This window comes from Bufo gargarizans, chromosome 8 (genome assembly GCF_014858855.1).
Source record: "Bufo gargarizans isolate SCDJY-AF-19 chromosome 8, ASM1485885v1, whole genome shotgun sequence".
Taxonomy (NCBI): Eukaryota; Metazoa; Chordata; class Amphibia; order Anura; family Bufonidae; genus Bufo; species Bufo gargarizans.
The window spans coordinates 51,965,492-51,984,748 of record NC_058087.1 but is presented as its reverse complement, the minus strand read 5'-3'; the positions used below and the strand labels follow the sequence as shown (position 1 = coordinate 51,984,748).

Here is a 19,257-nt window from a genome sequence, read left to right as displayed (position 1 = left end):
AATCGTCAGGCCCCATATGGAGGAGATGATTGCTGCATGTAAAATGCAGCTCTCACCTCTTCTGATGAGCGGGCAATTATCTGAAACAAACTGTTTATTGCTTGCTCAGTTGGGCTGGGTAAATGGTTCTTCATGGAGTTTCACACTATACAACATGTATCAAACAGTATACAGGTAGTCCGAAAAATAATGAAAATCCTTCAAATAAGAGCCTAGAGATAAAAAAGGCATGTGCAATGGCCAATGCTTGCAATAAGCTTCTTGATCAGTAGTTATGCCCATTTTTGTGAGGACAGTATATCATATATTTGTCATTGACCTCGTTACAGACTGCCCACAGTGTCAATAAGGGATTATGCAACAGGCTTCATGATGGAGAAGTACTGATAAATAAATAAATAAAATACACTTGCAGTTTCCTTGTACCTCCCTCTATGGACTTTATACCTGTCACAGTCTAGAGAATTCCTGACGAGTTTACTGAATCCTTGGCTATTCCACCATACAATGCAGTGAGGGCAGCCGGTGACTGGCACAGGTGAGCTGACAATCTTTACAAAATCGAAAAATTTTAAATCGAGTTTTTGATAATTCAGGACCAAAAAAAGTGATGTTGTACAACCCCAGCGCTCCAGCTTGTACTATTGTTTGTATGAAGATATACACCATGATATATACTACACAGCGTGGTCGAGTGCCCTTTTTAGAGAGGCATTAGTCTTGTGCTCTCAGCTTACGTGAAACAAGTCAGTTAGGACTCATGCACATGACCGTTTCCATTTTTTGCTGTCCACAAATTGTGGATCCGCAAAACACAGATACCGGCTGTGTGCGTTCCGCATTTTGCAGAACAGAATGTCCTGTCCCCTCTAAAGAACTGTCCTATCCTTGTCTGTAAAACGGACAAGAATAAGACATGTTCCATTTTTTTGTGGGGCCGTGGAACAGACATACAGATGTGGACAGCACACGGGTGTGCTGTCCGCATCTTTTGCAGCCCCACTGAAATGAATAGGCCCGCACCCGACTCGCAAAAAATGCGAATTGGATGCGGGTACCAAAAATACATTTGTGTACAAGAGCCCTTATACAGATTTTTTTCAGGTTTTAGCATATGTTAACGTGAGGCTACGTCTACACAACGACATTTGTCGCGCAACAATTTTTATATGGTCTATGGTGTCGCACTGCAACATGCTGCGACTGCGACGCAACAGTCGCAGAAAATCCATTTGAGATGTTGCGCTACAGTCGAGCGACATTGGTGCAACAAAATGTTGCGCTACAAATGTTGCAGTGTAGTTGTGCCCTATATGTCGCGCAACTTATTGTCGTGCGACAAATTTCGTCGTGTTGACCAGACGTAGCCTATGTTCTAAGCCTCACGATGCAGAAAAACTTACATGTGAAAAACTGCAGAGTAAGGCCTCATGCACACGACCGTTGTTTTATTCCGTGTCCGTTATTCAGTTTTTCGTTATTTTCTGCGGGCTCATTGACTTTCAATGGGTCCGTTGAAAACTCAGCTAATGCACCATTTGTCATCCGCATCCGTGATTCGTGGTTCCAGCCCGTAAAAGAAATATAACATGTCCTATTATTTTCACGGAAAACGGTTCGCGGACCCATTCAAGTCAATGGGACCGCTAAAAAACACGGAGGCACACAAGATTGTCATCCGTGTCCGCGCGTCCGCGTCCGTTTTTTTCCTATCATTTGCACGGCAAACCTGTCTTAGATTTTTTTTTACTTTATGTCTGGTTATCCTCCAAAAATAAAGGAAGACACACGGAAACGGATCACGGAACAACAGAACCCCATTTTGCGGAACGGAACACTACAACGGTTGTGTGCATGAGGCCTAATGCATATAAAATTGTAATTTTATGTAAACTTAGCTTTTTTCTTCCATGTAGAAATTGCTGTGTTGATTTTAAAATACGCAGCATGTCAATTGTTTGTGCATTTTGCTCCTTAGGGCTCATGCCCAAGACCATTGTTGGCCTGCAAACAGCGTCTCAGCAATATACGGGCACTGGACGTTTGTGCACCTATCACGGATGCTGACCCATTCACGGAATCTAACGGAAGCACTACGGAGTGCTTCTGTGGTTTTCTGTCCGTGCCTCCGCACAGCAAAAAATAGAACATGTTTGAATTGAATGGGTCTGCATCTGTCTGTGGGAGCCATATGGATGGTGCCCGTGCAATGCACAGAATGGGTGGCACATGTTCGTGTGCATAAGCCCTTATGTAGAGTGGTGTTTGCTATAGACCTAAATGGGGTTAACATAACCAGAAAATCCGCAACAAAATCCAAAACAAAAAGTGCACAAAAAACATAATTAATGGTGCGGATTTATGTGCATTTTTTAGCGCTTTTGATGTGGGTGTCATACGGATTTTCTCCATACAAATATGCACCATATGCAGGTATCCTGATCCTAGCTCAAAATTTTACATATACCGATACATAGTAGCAGCCTCCCCCTCACTAAAGGCTTTGGGTTCATGCACACGACTGTGCAGTATTTTGCGGTCCACAAATTGCAGAACAAAACGCTGATGCCGCCCGAGTTCGATCCGCAATTTGCAGAATTGAAAGGGTCATCCATAATAGAAATGCTTATTCTTGTTCGCCAAATGTAACAGAATGTAGTGCTGTCCGCATATTTTTTGGTTCCATTGAAGTAAATGGGTCAGCATCCATGCCGCAAAAAATGCGTCTCAGATGTGGAACTAGACAACGTTCGTGTGCATGAGCCCTTTGTATGTGTTTCTTTCCCATATAATCCTCTCTGGTGTTATAATCATTATGCACATGTTCATGTAACTCCCAAATTAAACACTGTACCTCACTGTGTTACTTTATTTCCATCAACTCTCATTCACTTTAATGGCAGTTACACAGATACCCTAGCACAGCAAGCTGTTTCCATAATCCCCGTCGCCTCTACCTTCAGTCACATACTGCAGCAGTTGCCACCACCTCAGTCTGGGGCATGTCCATTCTGGAGATAAGTGCAGGTTTCATAGGTGAGACTTGCATCTTTTTGACATTTATGTCGCATCCTATGGATATACCATAAATATCTATCACAAAAATACCCTTTTAACCTTAAAGGGGTATTCCAGTAGATAACTATCAGATCGGTGGGGGTCCTACCACTGGGACCCCCACCGATTATGAGAACGTGGGCCCTGTACCCCCAGCTGCTCCCCCAAAATGACTGGAGCGACCAGTCGCACATGTGCGGCCGCTCCATTCATTTCTATGGGAGTCTCGGAGATATCCGAGTTGAGCGCTTATCTATCACCAGAACTCCCATAGAAATGAATGGAGCGGCAGCATGCATGTGCGACCGGCCGCTCCGGTCATTTCAGAGGGCCAGTAGGGGCTACAGGGAACCTATTCTTGTGGATCTCCTATGGATAGGGGATAATGTTTACCTACCAGAATACCCCTTTAATAAAACCTCTTTATATCCCTTATTTTTTAGGTTTGATTTTCTCTTGTTACTCTGTGTGGCATGTGTGACCAATCCTACTTTTCTTGTATTGTTAGAATTAAATGGTCAACTGGACAACAAGCAGGGGTCAAAGAAAGTAGCCATAGCACATGTTGCTTCCTTCCTCCTGCTTGCAGGTTACGGTACTACGCAGTGCTTCTGGGCTCATACTGTGTCATGTTATAGGGATGGAACTAGCTGAGGAGTCAACTTCTGAGAGACAGACAGAAAATCGCTTTAAATTGGTGCTACTCGGGAGCGCTGATGTGGGAAAATCAAGCCTGGTTCTCAGGTATACAAGAGATGATTTTATGGAAACCGTCTCTACTACAGGATGTAAGTTACCCCAATATATGTAAAATTGATATTAGGAAAAAAGGAGAATGAAAGTGTGGTATTCCATTTCTGTTATACATGTAAATGTGATGTTTATATACACTCAAAAACATAAAAAATTTGGATTTTCCCGCAAAACTCGGCATGCAGTTGAGTCTCAGACAAATTATTATAGGTACAGTCTTATTAGACATTGGATCTTGCCACAAGAGGGCATGAATGTGCTTCCCCCGCTGCCCTATAAAAAGGCTATTTCAGCATTCCAAAGTAATATAGTTTAAAGAGAAAATTACATTTAGTTACAGGTTAAGATAAAGCTCTATGAAGGTTACTGGGCAAAGCGTCTTGTGGGGTTTCCTTCCATTCTTGTGAGAGTCAGGAGATTAGTTGATGAAAATTATACAGCTACAAAAATATTCAAAGATTATAGATGGCCATGAAAATCACACTCTTTGCAAAAAACTAACATAAAGTGAACAAGTAACAGTAAGAAGCAGATTGAAAAACCACTCGTTCCTGGTAATTGGCTTTGTAAAAGGTGCTGCTGATCACCAGATGAACAATTAAATGCTCATTCATCGGGCCTTGTGTCTTTTGCCCGGCACCTAAAATAATATTTTCTGGGCAGCAGATCATCCTGTATAGACAAGGATCTGCTGCCCAGAAGCAATGAAACTACGGGGACAAACAATCACTTTAGCAGTCACTCATCCACACACAGAGCAGATGATTGCTGATGTAAATGCATCTTCATTTCTGCTGATGATCAGGCAATTATTAGGAATGTTTTGTTGATACCTGATAATTGCCTAAAAGGACTGTGCTTGCAAAAGGACCATTGGGTGGTGGCCAAAGGACACAATTATCCACTGAAAGAGCAAAAGCATGTTCATTGTGTGATCGCATGTTCAATAGTGATGAGCGAAGCGAGCTTCGTATGCTACATCCGAAGTTGCTTCGCTCAAAACCTTGGATTAATGTTGTACGGAGATCCATCTCCGTACAGCATTAACATGTACGGCCTCTGATGAGGCAAAGTCAGTTATTCGCAAAGTCGCGAGAGACTTCAATGAATAACTTTGGTATTTTATTTTTAAAGTGAAAAACCACTTTAAAACTTGGAACCAAACTCGGCTGTAACTTGATGGACTTATGTCTTTTTTCAACCTATGTAACTATATGGTCTATAACTGACTATATTGTTAGCTGGGTAGCTAACACTTCCTGAGTAGCAGTGCTATGCAATGCCCAGGTAACAGGCCATTGTTTTCAAGCTAAGCATATAGGCCCTGTTCAGAGTCCTCATCAGGAGGGTTGTGAAGTTTCCTAATCGGAGACTCTAGGGCAGGGATGTCTAACTCGTGGCCCTCCAACTGTTTAACAACAACTTCCAACATGCCTGCACAGTCTACAGCTATCATGGCACGCTGGGAGTTGTAGTTTTGCAACAGCTGGATGTGTTTGACATCCCTTCTCTAGGGCGTTTGCCTCTTTTGCCCTCCCTATAATGTGCTCCATTTAGTTGTTAGGGACGTTTGTCAACATTTCACTTGTAATATTCTTAAATTGTTCCATTTACCAGCTGGAAACATTCAGTAAAAAGCCCTAGAGAATAACAGATTCCCCTCTGCTGCAGTGTATGACAGCCTGGTGTCTGGGAATAAGATATGTGCAGAGGCTTCTGTGCCTGTTATCACACCGCTGCAGCCTATTTCAACACTCCAGAGAGAACAGCGTGCCAAAAACAAAGCTTGTGCTCAGCATTCTGCAGTCCAACAGAGGGGAACATGAAGAATCGGTGCTACCATGCCATGTTTTACTGGATCACTCAAACTTATAGAGGACTCCGTTCAGATAAACTAATATTATGTAAATGGATTGTGAATCAAGACATTCCCTGTCAGATTTTAATCAGAGATGAGCGAATCAAAGTTGACAAAGTGGAATTCCATCCGAATTTCAGGGAAAAATGTATTCGCACCAAATGCAAATTTCCTCATGCTTTTTACTAAAATGGCTGTTGCACGTGTTAGGACATGGAGCAAGGAACATTGAGAACGAGGGATCACCCACAATGCGATGCATGCAGCCAATCAGCAGCCATCCAGCCCGCCCTTTGATGTCACAGCCCTATAAATAGCCTCTGCCATTTTTTATTCAACTATTTTCCAGTGTACTTAGTGCAGGGAGAGATGTCAGCAGGCGCTAGGGACAGTGCTAGAAAAGACTTTAAAACTTTTATTTTCCTGTATAGAAGTTCAGGGAAAGGATAGAGAAGAACCATTCCACAGTATTGAAGCAGAACAGGGTTCAGTAGGGGAGTTTACAGCCTGGGTGATAGGAACAATCCTATTACACCTTGCTGCACTGACTGCGGATCCAAATTGCCATTATACAGCTCTGTAATTCCAGCAAACCGTACTTGTTAGGTGCTGTTTGATACAGCCATTAACAGGGTTTATTACAAGGAAATATTTCTATGTCTTATTTGCCCTTGTGCGGTGCAGTTATATGTTCTAAAGCATTTTTTGGCTTGTATTAGTGGGAAAAAAGGGCTTATTAGCCGTTGTGTGGTGACGCGAGGAAATTACAGCCCTTTTTGGCGTGTATTAGTGGCACAAATATTTTTTTTTTTTTTGACGTTCAGCGGTGCAGTTATATGTTCTAAAGCACTGTTTTGCATGTATTAGTGGCACAAAAAAAATTATTTGCCGTTGTGTGATGAAGTGAGAAAATTGCAGCCCTTTTTGGCGTGTATTAGTGGCAAAAAAATATATTATTTTCCGTTCAGCGCTGCAGTTATATGTTCTAAAGTCCTTTTTGGCGTGTATTAGTGGCAAAAATATATTTGCCGTTCAGCGGTGGAGTTATATGTTCTAAAGCACTTTTTTGCATGTATTAGGGGGCACAAAAAAATTTCCTATTTATTTATTTGATCTAACAGTGTGTCAGACAGAGTGCCAGGCCCTGCACGGAGGAGTTGCAGAGGCCTAAATGTTTCTGTCGCAGCAGAGTAAGGGGCCGTGGCAGCAGGGGTCACTTCGAGAGGCCTGAGCTCCCAGTGTCAGCTAGCGGTCGTGTCTTGACCAGCAACCCAACTATTCTTGAATCGGTGACTCGATCTTCGACTTCGTCGCAAGTGAAATTAGACACCACCAGCCAACAGTCAGTGGGTTTGTCAGACACAACTCTTAGTTGGCATAGCCCAGTGGCAGGCCCTGTGTCCTCACCTGTCCTCAACCTGCCTCTGCCCTTTTCTGTTCCCTCAGCCAGAGAAGTATTATATGCTGTGGACTCAGCTCCACTATACAGTGAGGACGAGCTACTAGAAGAGAGTCAGCAGCTACTGGCAAGCCAAGATGTGGAGGAGACATCTGCCGCTTCCTCCTCTAGGCAGGCAAGAAGTGATGAGGAGAGTGGCATGGGTGCTGGTGTTGCAAGTGGTCAGACCCAGAGACAGTTGAGGAGGACATCAGTGACGTGCAGACAGCACTCGATGATGATGATGTAGCTGATCACACTTTGGAGTCGGGTGATGAAGGTTTTTTTTCTTTTTCTTTATATAATAATGTAATATTATAAAATCCGGTGTCAGCATGTTAATTCTGCAGAGTGGGCGCCCCGTGTGGCTTCTACACACTTTCAAAATAATCCCTCAGTGGGGAAAATAGATGCCGGATGATCGGGACGCTCTATGACCTTTCCAGGAGCTTTTGTCGGGAGCAGTGGTTCATTTCTGAGATGTCCGTATAGTGTGTGTGGGGGGGATCCAAAGACCCTTTCCATCTCCGTGCACCACAGGATGTCCTACTTCCCATTCATTATGACTGGGAACTTATGATGTTTTCCCTGACGAAGAGACCAGGGGATGGTAATTATGGTTTGAATCTTGATGAACTTTGCGACTCTTCCAGACTCCAAGCAATCTTGCAGCTTTGTCTTCTCATTGTCTGTAGCTACTAGAGGCCTGTTCATGCCAGGCCGGGTTCCCTAGAAGTATCTGGCTCAATGAGCAGCCGATACCGCACTTGCATCAATTTTGACAGGATTCGTCTCCAGGTGGAGAGAAATAGTTTTTAGAATGCTTTCTCCATCGCAATCATGTTCTTGAATAACCAGAAGACTGGCCGAGTCTCTCCTGTCTTAGGCAACACTTTATTGAGTAATCGTGGAAAGTCAAAAAACTGTTGTCCACTGCCCCTCATAAAGGCCTTTCTGGTGCGGGTTAACAACAGATAAGTCATTCCAAGGACTGCCGCCAATTATCAGATCGAATTGCCCCCATTCTTCAATCTGTTTCCAGGTTATATTCTGTATGTCGCCCACATATACAATCTGCCCTGGATGGTGTCCCCGTCCTATCGTGATGGCGTCCTCACACATCTCTGATGCCATATATTTTTCAACGTTGATTCTAAGCTTTTTGAGAACCAGTAATCCTGTCTGTCCTTTCCAGCACACTCCTCAAATACTCTGTGCTGCTAGGGTCCCTGCTCTTTCCACCTTGTAACTCAGTCCACAATCTTCAACAAGATGAGCACACTCCTCTCCTGAAATACTCTGCACTGCTGAGGAATCCTGCTCCTTTCACTCTCAGTGTGTGATATGCTACTCATCTTTTTTATTTTATTTAAAATTTTATTAGAAATTCAAACAATACAATTCACCAAAAAGAAAACATTATTATATTATTTTTCCCTTAATAAACCCTACCCCCCTGTTCATACCCAACCAACCCTCTCCCTTGTGATGCGCCTCCCGCCCCACCATCAATATGCAGGAAAAAAAGGGGGGGATAATGAGGGAGTGTAGGCAGGAAAACATTAAAAGTTCCATTCTCCCCAAATTTTTGTCCATTGTTCCCTCAGTATTTCTCTGCTTTTATAGAATGTTTTCATATCTCTTAATCTTATTAACCCATGAAGTAATACTTGAGAGTATTTTGCGAAAACAAAACCCTAGCAATCAAGTCTCGCCACTGCAGGGACAATTCACAGTGCCCCTCCAGCATACAACATGTACAGGGCACGGCGGTGTCACGCTGTTCTGCACCTCGTTTGCTCCACAGACAGGATACATTTTTGGGGGGTTATTGTTCTGACAGATCAGAGGAAGGGCAAAATAATCAGTGACGTCAACACAAACTTACCGCTGACACCCTCTCCACTCTGTCGGGGGGCTCTACTTGTATAAGCGTTTAATAGAACAGGTTCTGTAGACATCTATGTGGAATTAGCTGACAACGGTGTAAAAGGAGTGCACTTCTTCTTGGCGCTAACATCGACCTGTAAGGCTGAGTTATTTGAGTTATTCACTTCTTCTTGACGCTAACAAGCTGAGTTCACTCTTGAGTTATTTGGTCAGTTTTGGCACCATGACCACCCAAATAAGTGAAGTGTGCAGTGATTCTAAGAGCGACGCCTGTCATCTGCATGTCATACGGACTCACAGTATTATTTCACTACCATAGCAGACTCCCTATGCTGGTACTGCAAGGCACAGTGTTCTACACCACTATAAAGGCTCTCTGCAGCCAGGAAATAGCTGTTTTTTAACGCGATTCGCCATGAATAAATTCGGATCAAACCGAATTTTGGGGAAAATTCGGAGAATTGTCTGAATCGAATTTTTGAGAAATTTGCTCATCTCTAATTTTAATATAATGGCTCCAAACCTGATGCTCATTTTAAAATAAAACTCGGTTTTTTAATAAATTGGGAATGTTAGACGCAGCAAATGTGATATATTTGCCACTGATTTAATGTTTTTGCAAAAAGTATTTTGAGTGCAGCAAATAGCAAGTGTGAGTTTTCAGACGTGGCTGAAAATAAACTATTGTGAATTTTGCTACAATCGTCAACAAAAAATGCAGATTTTGTTGTGGGTATGGCATAGATTTGAGTCTGCATGGCAAACCCCCAGCAGAAATGCTTTCAAATCCGCAGTGGTAAAAATAAATAAATCACAGGGCTCTTTTAAAAGGGTTGTACCATTACAAAAACGTATCCCCTAGCCATAGAATCCCCTGTCCAAGTAGCAATTGTCTGATTGGTGGGGGTCCAACTGCTGGGACCCTCGCTGATCACAAGAATGGAGTCCGGTGTTCCCTTGTTTAAATGGAGCGGCAGACACACATGCACAATCACTGCATTCAGCTCTATGGGGCTGCCAGAGATAGCCGAGCGATTGTTCAAGGCTACCACCCCACTGGTAGAATCCCTGTCAATAAGAAACCTATCACCTAGCCTGCGGATAGAGTGTAAGGTCTTTTAGTGGGACAATCTTTTGGTGTGGAGTCTGCACTGATAGTTTTCAGCAAATTTGGCCTCATGGAACCTGTAATTGTACTTGGGAAGCCTGATGTTGTTTGCGACCTATTCAGATGAAAGGGGTGAAATCTAGTTGGTTGCCATGGGCAACCATACCATTTTACCTTTGCACCATTTTTGATAGATCTCGTCCCAATCATTTTATAACCAGTGGAAGTTCAACCACCGGAACCCTCAGCAATCATAAGAATCAAAGGGCCGGAACACTCATTTTGCATTAGTATTTGGACATTGTGTCTGATATCACTGTACTGGCACTGTACAATAATATTGTAAGAACTACAGTTGATAATATGTCCAATACTATACTTTAGGGGCATTACCCACAGCAAAGACCCTATTATTATGATTGTAATTATCATCATTTATAATCCGCACTAAATGTTGGCAATACTGTATGTTCTAATTAGTCTTTTAAGTTCCTGTACCTAGGCACGCTTTACTTTTACTTTGTGTGATTCTTTTTTTAGTTTATCTTCTGTGCACAGGATATCTAAAGGGTCACTAAGGGTACTTTCACACTTGCGTTGTTTGATTCCGGCAGGCAGTTCCGTTGCCTGAACTGCCTGCCTGATCAGGCAAACTGTATGCAAACGGATGTCATTTTTTCTGACTGATCAGGCATTTTTCAGACTGATCAGGATCCTGATCAGTCAGAAAAATGCCTGATCAGTCAGAAAAATGCATTGCAATACCGGATCCGTTTTTCCGGTGTCATCAGGCAAAACGGATCCGTTTTTTTTTTTTTTTTTCATTTTTAAAGGTCTGCGCATGCGCAGACCGGAATGACGGATCCGGTATTCCGGTATTTTGAATGCCGGATCCGGCACTAATACATTCCTAGTGCCGGAGATAAAACCGTAGCATGCTGCGGTTTTCTCTTTTGCCTGATCAGTCAAAACGACTGAACTGAAGACATCCTGATGCAAACTGAACGGATTACTCTCCATTCAGAATGCATGGGGATATGCCTGATCAGTTATTTTCCGGTATAGAGCCCCTGTGACGGAACTCTATGCCGGAAAAGAAAAACGCAAGTGTGAAAGTACCCTTACTTTTCCCACAATTTTGCATAAACCAATAGTACAAGCCACCAAAGGAAAGTGTAATGTTTTATCAGTGAGAAATGTCTAATTCTCTTATCAGCTGTTTACCTCTCCCCCACCCCTTCATTCTAATTGCTTTTTTATTTTTGTAAAATGCTTTCATTCTGACTAGTCTATGGGGGGGGGGGGGGAGTGAGTGAGCAGCAGCATGTGTGAGACAGAGGAAAGCTGACAAGCAGAGTGATGGAGCTACATGAACTGAGATATAAACTACATGAGTACGTTATTCACAAACATACAGGTTAGTACGTCTCTGTAATGTCCTCCATGATCCTCGGGCTGCTTCTCAGTGAATTAGAGAATATCATAAAGAAGATTCTCCTCTACTTTCTATGTGCAGTGGATGACAGCGACTGTTGTCTCCGCCCTCCATGTTTGAGAAAACTGCAAATTAGACATTCACTATGCACAGAGGAAAACTGCTAAAAAACGTTAGATGCAAGTGATATAATGGCCGGAAATAATGTTATCCCTCATGTACGCATGCTGTACTATTAATTAATGCAAAGTTTGTTGAAAAGTTTGTGATACTTTAAGGTCTTGCTTTAAGGTCTTCATGGTTCTCTGAGTGTTTTGTTTTTCCCTCTCCATGTTCCAGGTGCCTTTTTCTCGCACAGAGTTTATCTCCAAGGCAGAATGCTAGACTTTGAGGTCTGGGACACCGCTGGGCAGGAAAGATACCACAGTGTGTCCCATCTTTATTACCGTGGTGCCAGTGCTGCCTTGCTGGTTTACGACATTACTTCCAAGGTAAATCCATTGTATTTTTTATCATGGTTGACACTTGGGGACATTCTTTTGCAATTATTGCCACTGTGATATCGACTTTAACAAGCCTTTTGATGGCCCTTGGACTGTTTTTGTGAGATTTGATAGAATTATTTTTGACTGCCTGACAGGTACTAAGACATAGTGTAGGACATCAGATGTGGGAGACTATCACCAACTAGAGACTGTAAATGAAAAGATCATAAGAGGTACCACTGTAACATATACCACTGAAAGCCAGGTACCAGATATTGTACACTTATAACTGACCGTGAGTTACAGGAATATATCTTCTGTTTTCCTGCACTGATCTCTGCTGGACAGCCAGGTGCTGAAAACATGTAAAACGCTGGTGTTTCCAAGTTCTGCAAGCTGGTGTTTCCAAGTTTTAAAGCATCATTAATAGCAGAGAGCTGTACATATGATACGGCTTTATGTACATAATGCAAAAAAAAAAGTGCAATAAATATGAACTAACTGAATGGAGTGGTATAGAGGCGGAATACTTGAAGATTGCATGTGGAGAACTATCAGGAGAGTAGGTCAGAGATGTATGGAGAGGGGAAGGTTGTTGGCAGCCTTCTATGTCATGGTTAAGGTTTTGAGCTGACTTCTCAGCCAGGGGCGTACATAGGGGGCCCAGCGTAAGAATATAAATTGGGCCCCCATGGCCCATTTGTAGCCCCACTCACTCCCTGTTTCTGGCCAGTATATACAGCAGTGTACTGATATGTGAGGTATGAGGTATATATTACAACTCGTACCTCATATATCAGTACACTGCTGTATCTACTCTATATCTTTACACACTGCATCTATTGTACCTTGTGCCTCATATATCAGTACACTGTTGTATATAATATATATCTGTACACACTGCATCTATTATACATTGTACCTCACATATTAGTACACTGCTGGGTGTATACTACATACCTGTGTCCACTGCATCTATTATGCTGTATAAGGGTCCATTCACACGTCCGTTGTTTCTTTCCTGATCTGTTCTGTTTTTTGCGGAACAGATCTGGACCAGATCTGTACCCCTTCGTTTTCAATGGGTCCTGGAAATAAATCAGACATTGTGCTGTCCGATTTTTTTCAGGACCCATTGAAAATGAATGGGTCCAGATCTGGTCCAGATCTGTTCAGCAAAAAACGGAACAGATCAGGAAAGAAACAACGGACGTGTGAATGGACCCTTATACAAGGCTGTGGAGTCGAAGTCAGTGTTTATTTTGGTGGAGTCAGAGTCGTTATAAAATGGACCGACTCCGACTCCAAAAATATATAATAAATTGGTACAGTTAGTTAAATGCAGTATGTGCTGAATATATTTTCCTAAGAATTTGGGAAAATGATGAAATGACCTATAAATGTCTGTTCTATTCCTGATCTAAGGATCTAGGCTTTGAGTTGAGATGAATGTGTGCTGCCCTTGATGCTTGATGTGTGATGCTCAGTAGTGAAGCTCCTCCGCTACAGATCAGAGAAAAAAGGCACTAGGAAGGAATGGCTGCACTCATCTCAGATCTGCTAGAGAAAACCGGATTAAAGAGGTTTTCTCACTAGTTACAAAGATCAGCTTTCAACATAAAGGGAAAGTTAAAAGAAGACCTTTTCTAAATCTATTGATCAGTAGATTTTACTTTAGTCATGAACTATAGACAGTTCAGCAGGTCTCTCACTGAACACAGGTTTCTATGGTAACCTGCACACCTGATTAGCTGAGAGCACGAATGACCTCGCCCCCACGGAGTAATGGGACTGAGCTCTGAGTGAATTGTTAAGGTTTAGCAAGGACTGACAATCTCCTGCTCTGTCAGAGTAAGTTAATATATGCTAATAACTACTGGAGACCCCCCTCAGCCTGAGGAGACAGAGTGAGTGCAAACTGCCTGTCAGCCAGTGAATCAACGTGCTGAGAAAACCTCTTTAACCCCATAAGGACCCATGACGTACATGTACGTCATTTCTGTCCGGGAGTTTAAGACCTGTGACGTACATGTACTTCATGGTGATCGGGTGGGTGCAGGAGCTGCGCCCGACCGATCAGCGGCAGGGGTCCAGCAGTCACTGATAGCCAGACCCAATCACAGATGCCGGCACATTAACCATTGGTGTGCCGCAGTCAGCGCTGACCGCGGCACGTGTGATGTCGGGCGGGGATCGGAGCTGCTATCGGGTCCCCGTGCTGCTGTGAAACATATTAGGTATGGCCGCGTCCATATCGACCTGCTCTATAAAACTATCACATGACCTTGCCCCTCAGGTGAACACTGTCAAAAAAATAAAATAAAAACTGTGCTAAATAAACCATTTTTTGGTCACCTTACATCACTAAAAGTGCAACACCAAGCAATCAAAAAGGCGTATACCCCCCAAAATAGTACCAATCTAACCGTCACCTCATTCTGCAAAAAAATGAGCCCCTACCTAAGACAATCACCTAAAAAAAAAAAAACTATGGCTCAGAATATGGAGACACCAAAACATCCTTTTTTTTGTTTAAAAAATGCTGTTATTGTGTAAAACGAAAGTAAATAAAAAAAGTATACATATTATATATTGCCACGTCATAACAACCTTATCTATAAAAATACCACATGACCTAAACCCTCAGATGACCACCATAAAAAAATAAAAATAAAATAAACGGTGTCAAAAAAGCAATTTTTTTGTCACCTTACATCACAAAAAGTGTAATAGCAAGCGATCAAAAAGTCATATGCACCCCAAAATAGAGCCAATCAAACCGTTATTTCATCCCACAAAAATCATACCCTACCTAAGACAATCGCCCAAAAATTGAAAAAACTATGGCTCTCAGAATATGGAGACACTAAAACATGATCTTTTTTTTTTTTTCAAAAATGATATTATTGTGAAAAAATTACATAAATAAAAAAAAGTTGACATATTAGGTTACGACGCGTCCGTAATAACCTGCTCTATAAAAATATCACATGACCTAACCCCTCAGGCGAATACCATAAAAAATAAAAATAAAAACGGTGTAAAAAAAGCCATTTTTTGTCACCTTACATCACAAAAAGTGAAATAGCAAGCTATTAAAAAGTCATATGCACCCCAAAATAGTGCCTATCAAACCGTCATCTCATTCCGCAAAAATCATACACTAAGACAATTGCCCAAAAACTGAAAAAACTATGGCTCTCACACTATAGAGACACTATAACATGATTTTTTTTTTTGTTGAAAGCCATTTTTTGTCACCTTACATCACAAAAGTGTAATAGCAAGCGATCAAAAAGTCGTATGCGCCCTATAATAGTACCAATCAAACCGTCATCTCATCCTGAAAAAAATGAGCCCCTAATCAAGACAGTCGCCCAAAAAAGAAATAAAACCACGGCTTTCAGAATGTGGAGACACAAAAAAATCTTGTCATATTTGGTATTGTCGCGTCCGTAACAACCTGCTCTATAAAAATACCACATGATCTAACCTGTCAGATGAATGTTGTAAATAACAAAAAATAAAAACGGTGCCAAAACAGCTATTTCTTGTTACCTGGCCTCACAAAAAGTGTAATATAGAGCAACCAAAAATCATATGTATCCTAAAATAGTGCCAACAAAACTGCCACCTTATCCCGTAGTTTCCAAAATGGGGTCACTTCTTTTGAGTTTCTACTCTAGGGGTGCATCACGAGGGCTTCAAATGGGACATGGTGTGAAAAACCAGTCCAGCAAAATCTGCCTTCCAAAAACCGTATGGCGTTCCTTTCCTTCTGCGCAATGCCATGTGCCCGTACAGCAGTTTACGACCACATATGGGGTGTTTCTGTAAACGACAGAACCATAAATATTGAGTTTTGTTTGGCTGTTAACCCTTGCTTTGTAACTGGAAAAAATGGATTAAAATGGAAAACCTGCCAAAAAAGTGAAATTCTGAAATGTCACCTCTATATTCCATGAATTCTTGTGGAACACCTAAAGTGTTAACAAAGTTTGTAAAATCAGTTTTGTATACCTTGAGGGGTGTAATTTCTAAAATGGGGTAAATTTTTGGGTGTTTTCTATTATGTAAGCCTCACAAAGTGGTCCTTAAAAAGTGGGTTTGGGAAATTTTCAAAACAATTTCAAGATTTGCTTCTAAACTTCTAAGCCTTCTAACGTCCCCAAAAAATAAACTAAATGATCCAAACACGAAGAAGACATATGGGAAATGTAAAGTAATAACTATTTTTGGAGGTATTACTATCTATTATAAAAATAGAGAAATTGAAATTTGCTATTTTAAAAAAAACTTTGGTCAATTTTTATTTTTTTTTAAATAAATAAAAATACTTATTTTTAACTCAATTTCACCACTGTGATGAAGTACAATATTTGACGAGAAAACAATCTCAGAATGGCCTGGGTAAGTAAAAGCGTTTTAAAGTTATAACCACATAAAGTGACATGTCAGATTTGCAATAAATGGCCTGGTCCTTAAAGGGAACCTGTCACCAGTTTTATGGTGTCCTAACTAAGGGCAACATAAATAATTGACTCATTCTTTTATCAAAATGCTGGGTCACTTTCTTTATCTGACCCAGTCAATCTGCTAACATCTTGTATTGAAAAGCTCCAGCTGATAATGATGAGTCATGAATATTTATGAGCTCCTGACTGTCCCCGCCCACCTGCTGCTGAATGACAGTTTGTTTCCATATGAATCAGCAGCAGGTGGGCAGGGGAGTGGCTATAGCTCTGAATTAAATATACACTGGAGTCAATGACATCACGCTGGACTTTAATCAGCTCATTAGCATGCGGCATGCGGCATCTCTGTGTGTATATTATGAGGTAACCATCTGTCACACCAGTAAGTTAATACATCTAAGGCACTTTTTAGAAGTAATGATTGTATATAATTAGTTAGATTATAATCAAATATCCACATGACAGGTTCCCTTTAAGGTGAAATATGTCAGGGTCCTTAAGGGGTTAAGGCAAGTACTTCTTAGTATATCTAAACTTTCAATAAACTGTGCATGAATCAATTGTCCAGTGTATCTTCTCTCTGTATGCTTTATGTAGTTTGCTTTTCCTCTGAGCTCATGTTTGGAGAGGTTAGCTGCTCTGATGGCTTCTATATGCTGTACATAGAATATAAGGGGGAAAACCGTTTTCTAACATCTCAAGTTGAGAAATACAGAAACACAAAATACAAAAAAGCTTAAATTAAGTTATCGCTTAAACATGCGCCATGTATGAGGGAGTGGGAGTCATAGCTATGAGAAATTGAGGAGTCAGGGCTTTAGCTTACCGACTCCACAGCCCTGGTATAATAGATGCAGTGTGTATATCTCTTTATAGATATAAAAAGGAGTTTCTGTCTGTCTGTCTGTCTGGACTTCTGTCTGTTCTTTATGCGCGAACAAACGACTGGACCGATCTTCACCAAATTGGGCACACAGGTACATCAGGTGTCCGGGAAGGTTTGAGAGTGCGTCTCAGCTCTCAAGGACGTACCGTTTCTGAGATATTCCCAAAACATGACCTGCATTAGCCAATACAAGCGCCCAACTGCCATACACACGGTCACATGTCCCTTATCTGCCAATAGAAGCTCACAGGCTCTTAGTCTCCACATACACACAGTTTTACTCCAGGTTTCCATAACAACCCAGCAATTTTTCTTCACTGCTGTAGGTCAGCTTTAGGCTAGGGCTACATGACGACATGCACAGCTCAGCAGACAGTATTACAAAATAGACTTAGATACACAGCAGACAGTATCACACATGATAGGATTAGATACACAGCTCCACAGACAGTATCACACATGATAGGATTAGATACACAGCTCAGCAGGCAGTATCACACATGACAGGATTAGATACACAGCTCAGCAGGCAGTATCATACAGCATAGGATATTAGATACACTGCTCAGCAGACAGTATCACAAAGGATAGCATTAGATACACAGTTTAGCAGACAGTATTACACAGGAAAGGATTATATACGCAGCTCAGCAGACAGTATTACACATGACAGGATTAGATACACAGCTCAGTAGACAGTATCACACAGGATAGAATTAGATACACAGCTCAGCAGACAGTATCACACATAATAGGATTAGATACACAGCTCAGCAGACAGTATCACACATGACAGGATTAGATACACAGCTCAGCAGGCAGTATCACACAGGATAGGATATTAGATACACAGCTCAGCAGACAGTATCACACAGGATAGGATTAGATACACAGCTCAGCAGACAGTATCACACAGTATAGGATTAGATACACAGCTCAGCAGACAGTATCACACAAAATACGATTAGATACACTGCTGAGGAAGGATTAGATACACAGCTCAGCAGACAGTATCACACAACATAAGATTAAATACACAGCTCAGCAGATAGTATCACACAGGATAGGATTATATACACAGCTCAGCAGACAGTGGGGCAGGGTGAGGTAGAGGTAACTGTTATGGGGGATACTGTCGATTATCTTTATCTAATACACAGAAACATTAAATGAAATAGATGAAATATACCGGGTCCTTCTGCTAGTATATAAATATATATATATCTCTTATATTATAAAAATGAGTTTTTGTCTGTCCGTCTTTTCTTTATGCGCGACCAAACGACTGGACCGATCTTCACCAAATTTGGCACACAAGTGCATTAGGTGTCCGGGAAGGTTTTAGACCGGGTCTCAGCTCTCTAGAATGTACCTGAGATATTCCCCAAAAATTACCTGCATTAGCCAATAGAAGCCTGCAAGTCTTTCTCTTCATAGCCCATCTGCCATACACACGGTCACATGTTCCTTATCAGCCAATAGAAGCTCGCAGGCTCTTAGTCTTCACATACCCACAGTTTTACTCCATGTTTCCATAACAACCCAGCCATTTTTCTTCACTGCTGTAGGTCAGCTTTAGGTTAGGCCTACACGGCAACAATAAGCGCAAGACACATAGGGCACAACTACACTGCTACATGCATCCATCTTCAGGGCCGGCGCCACCGATAAGCAAGGTACGCCTCCACGTAGAGCGCACTCTTGCTGGAGGCGCCGGCACCTGGCCTGCAGCGCCGACTCCTAGCTCATTTATTCACTTCACTTGCTTCTGTGTAACCTCACACAGGCACACTGGCAGAGGCATCGTAAAGCGAAGTGCGCATGCGCCGCCTTCCAGCGCACCTCGTTCGACGATGCCTCTGCCAGTGCGCC

At 41.9% G+C, this 19,257-nt stretch overlaps 1 protein-coding gene across 2 annotated transcripts in view; it reads left to right on the top strand.

Moving 5' to 3' along the window:
- The first annotated feature begins 488 nt into the window (after positions 1-488).
- The window catches only part of RAB17 (RAB17, member RAS oncogene family), a 45,602-nt gene continuing 26,833 nt past the window's right edge, over positions 489-19,257 (top strand). For both annotated transcript variants that reach the window (XM_044302775.1, XM_044302774.1), the window contains exons 1-3: positions 489-538; positions 3,696-3,845; positions 11,879-12,030. In XM_044302775.1, the coding sequence (XP_044158710.1) occupies positions 3,698-3,845; positions 11,879-12,030 (300 nt within the window). In that variant the 5' untranslated portion in view covers positions 489-538; positions 3,696-3,697. The remainder of the gene's footprint in view (positions 539-3,695; positions 3,846-11,878; positions 12,031-19,257) is intronic.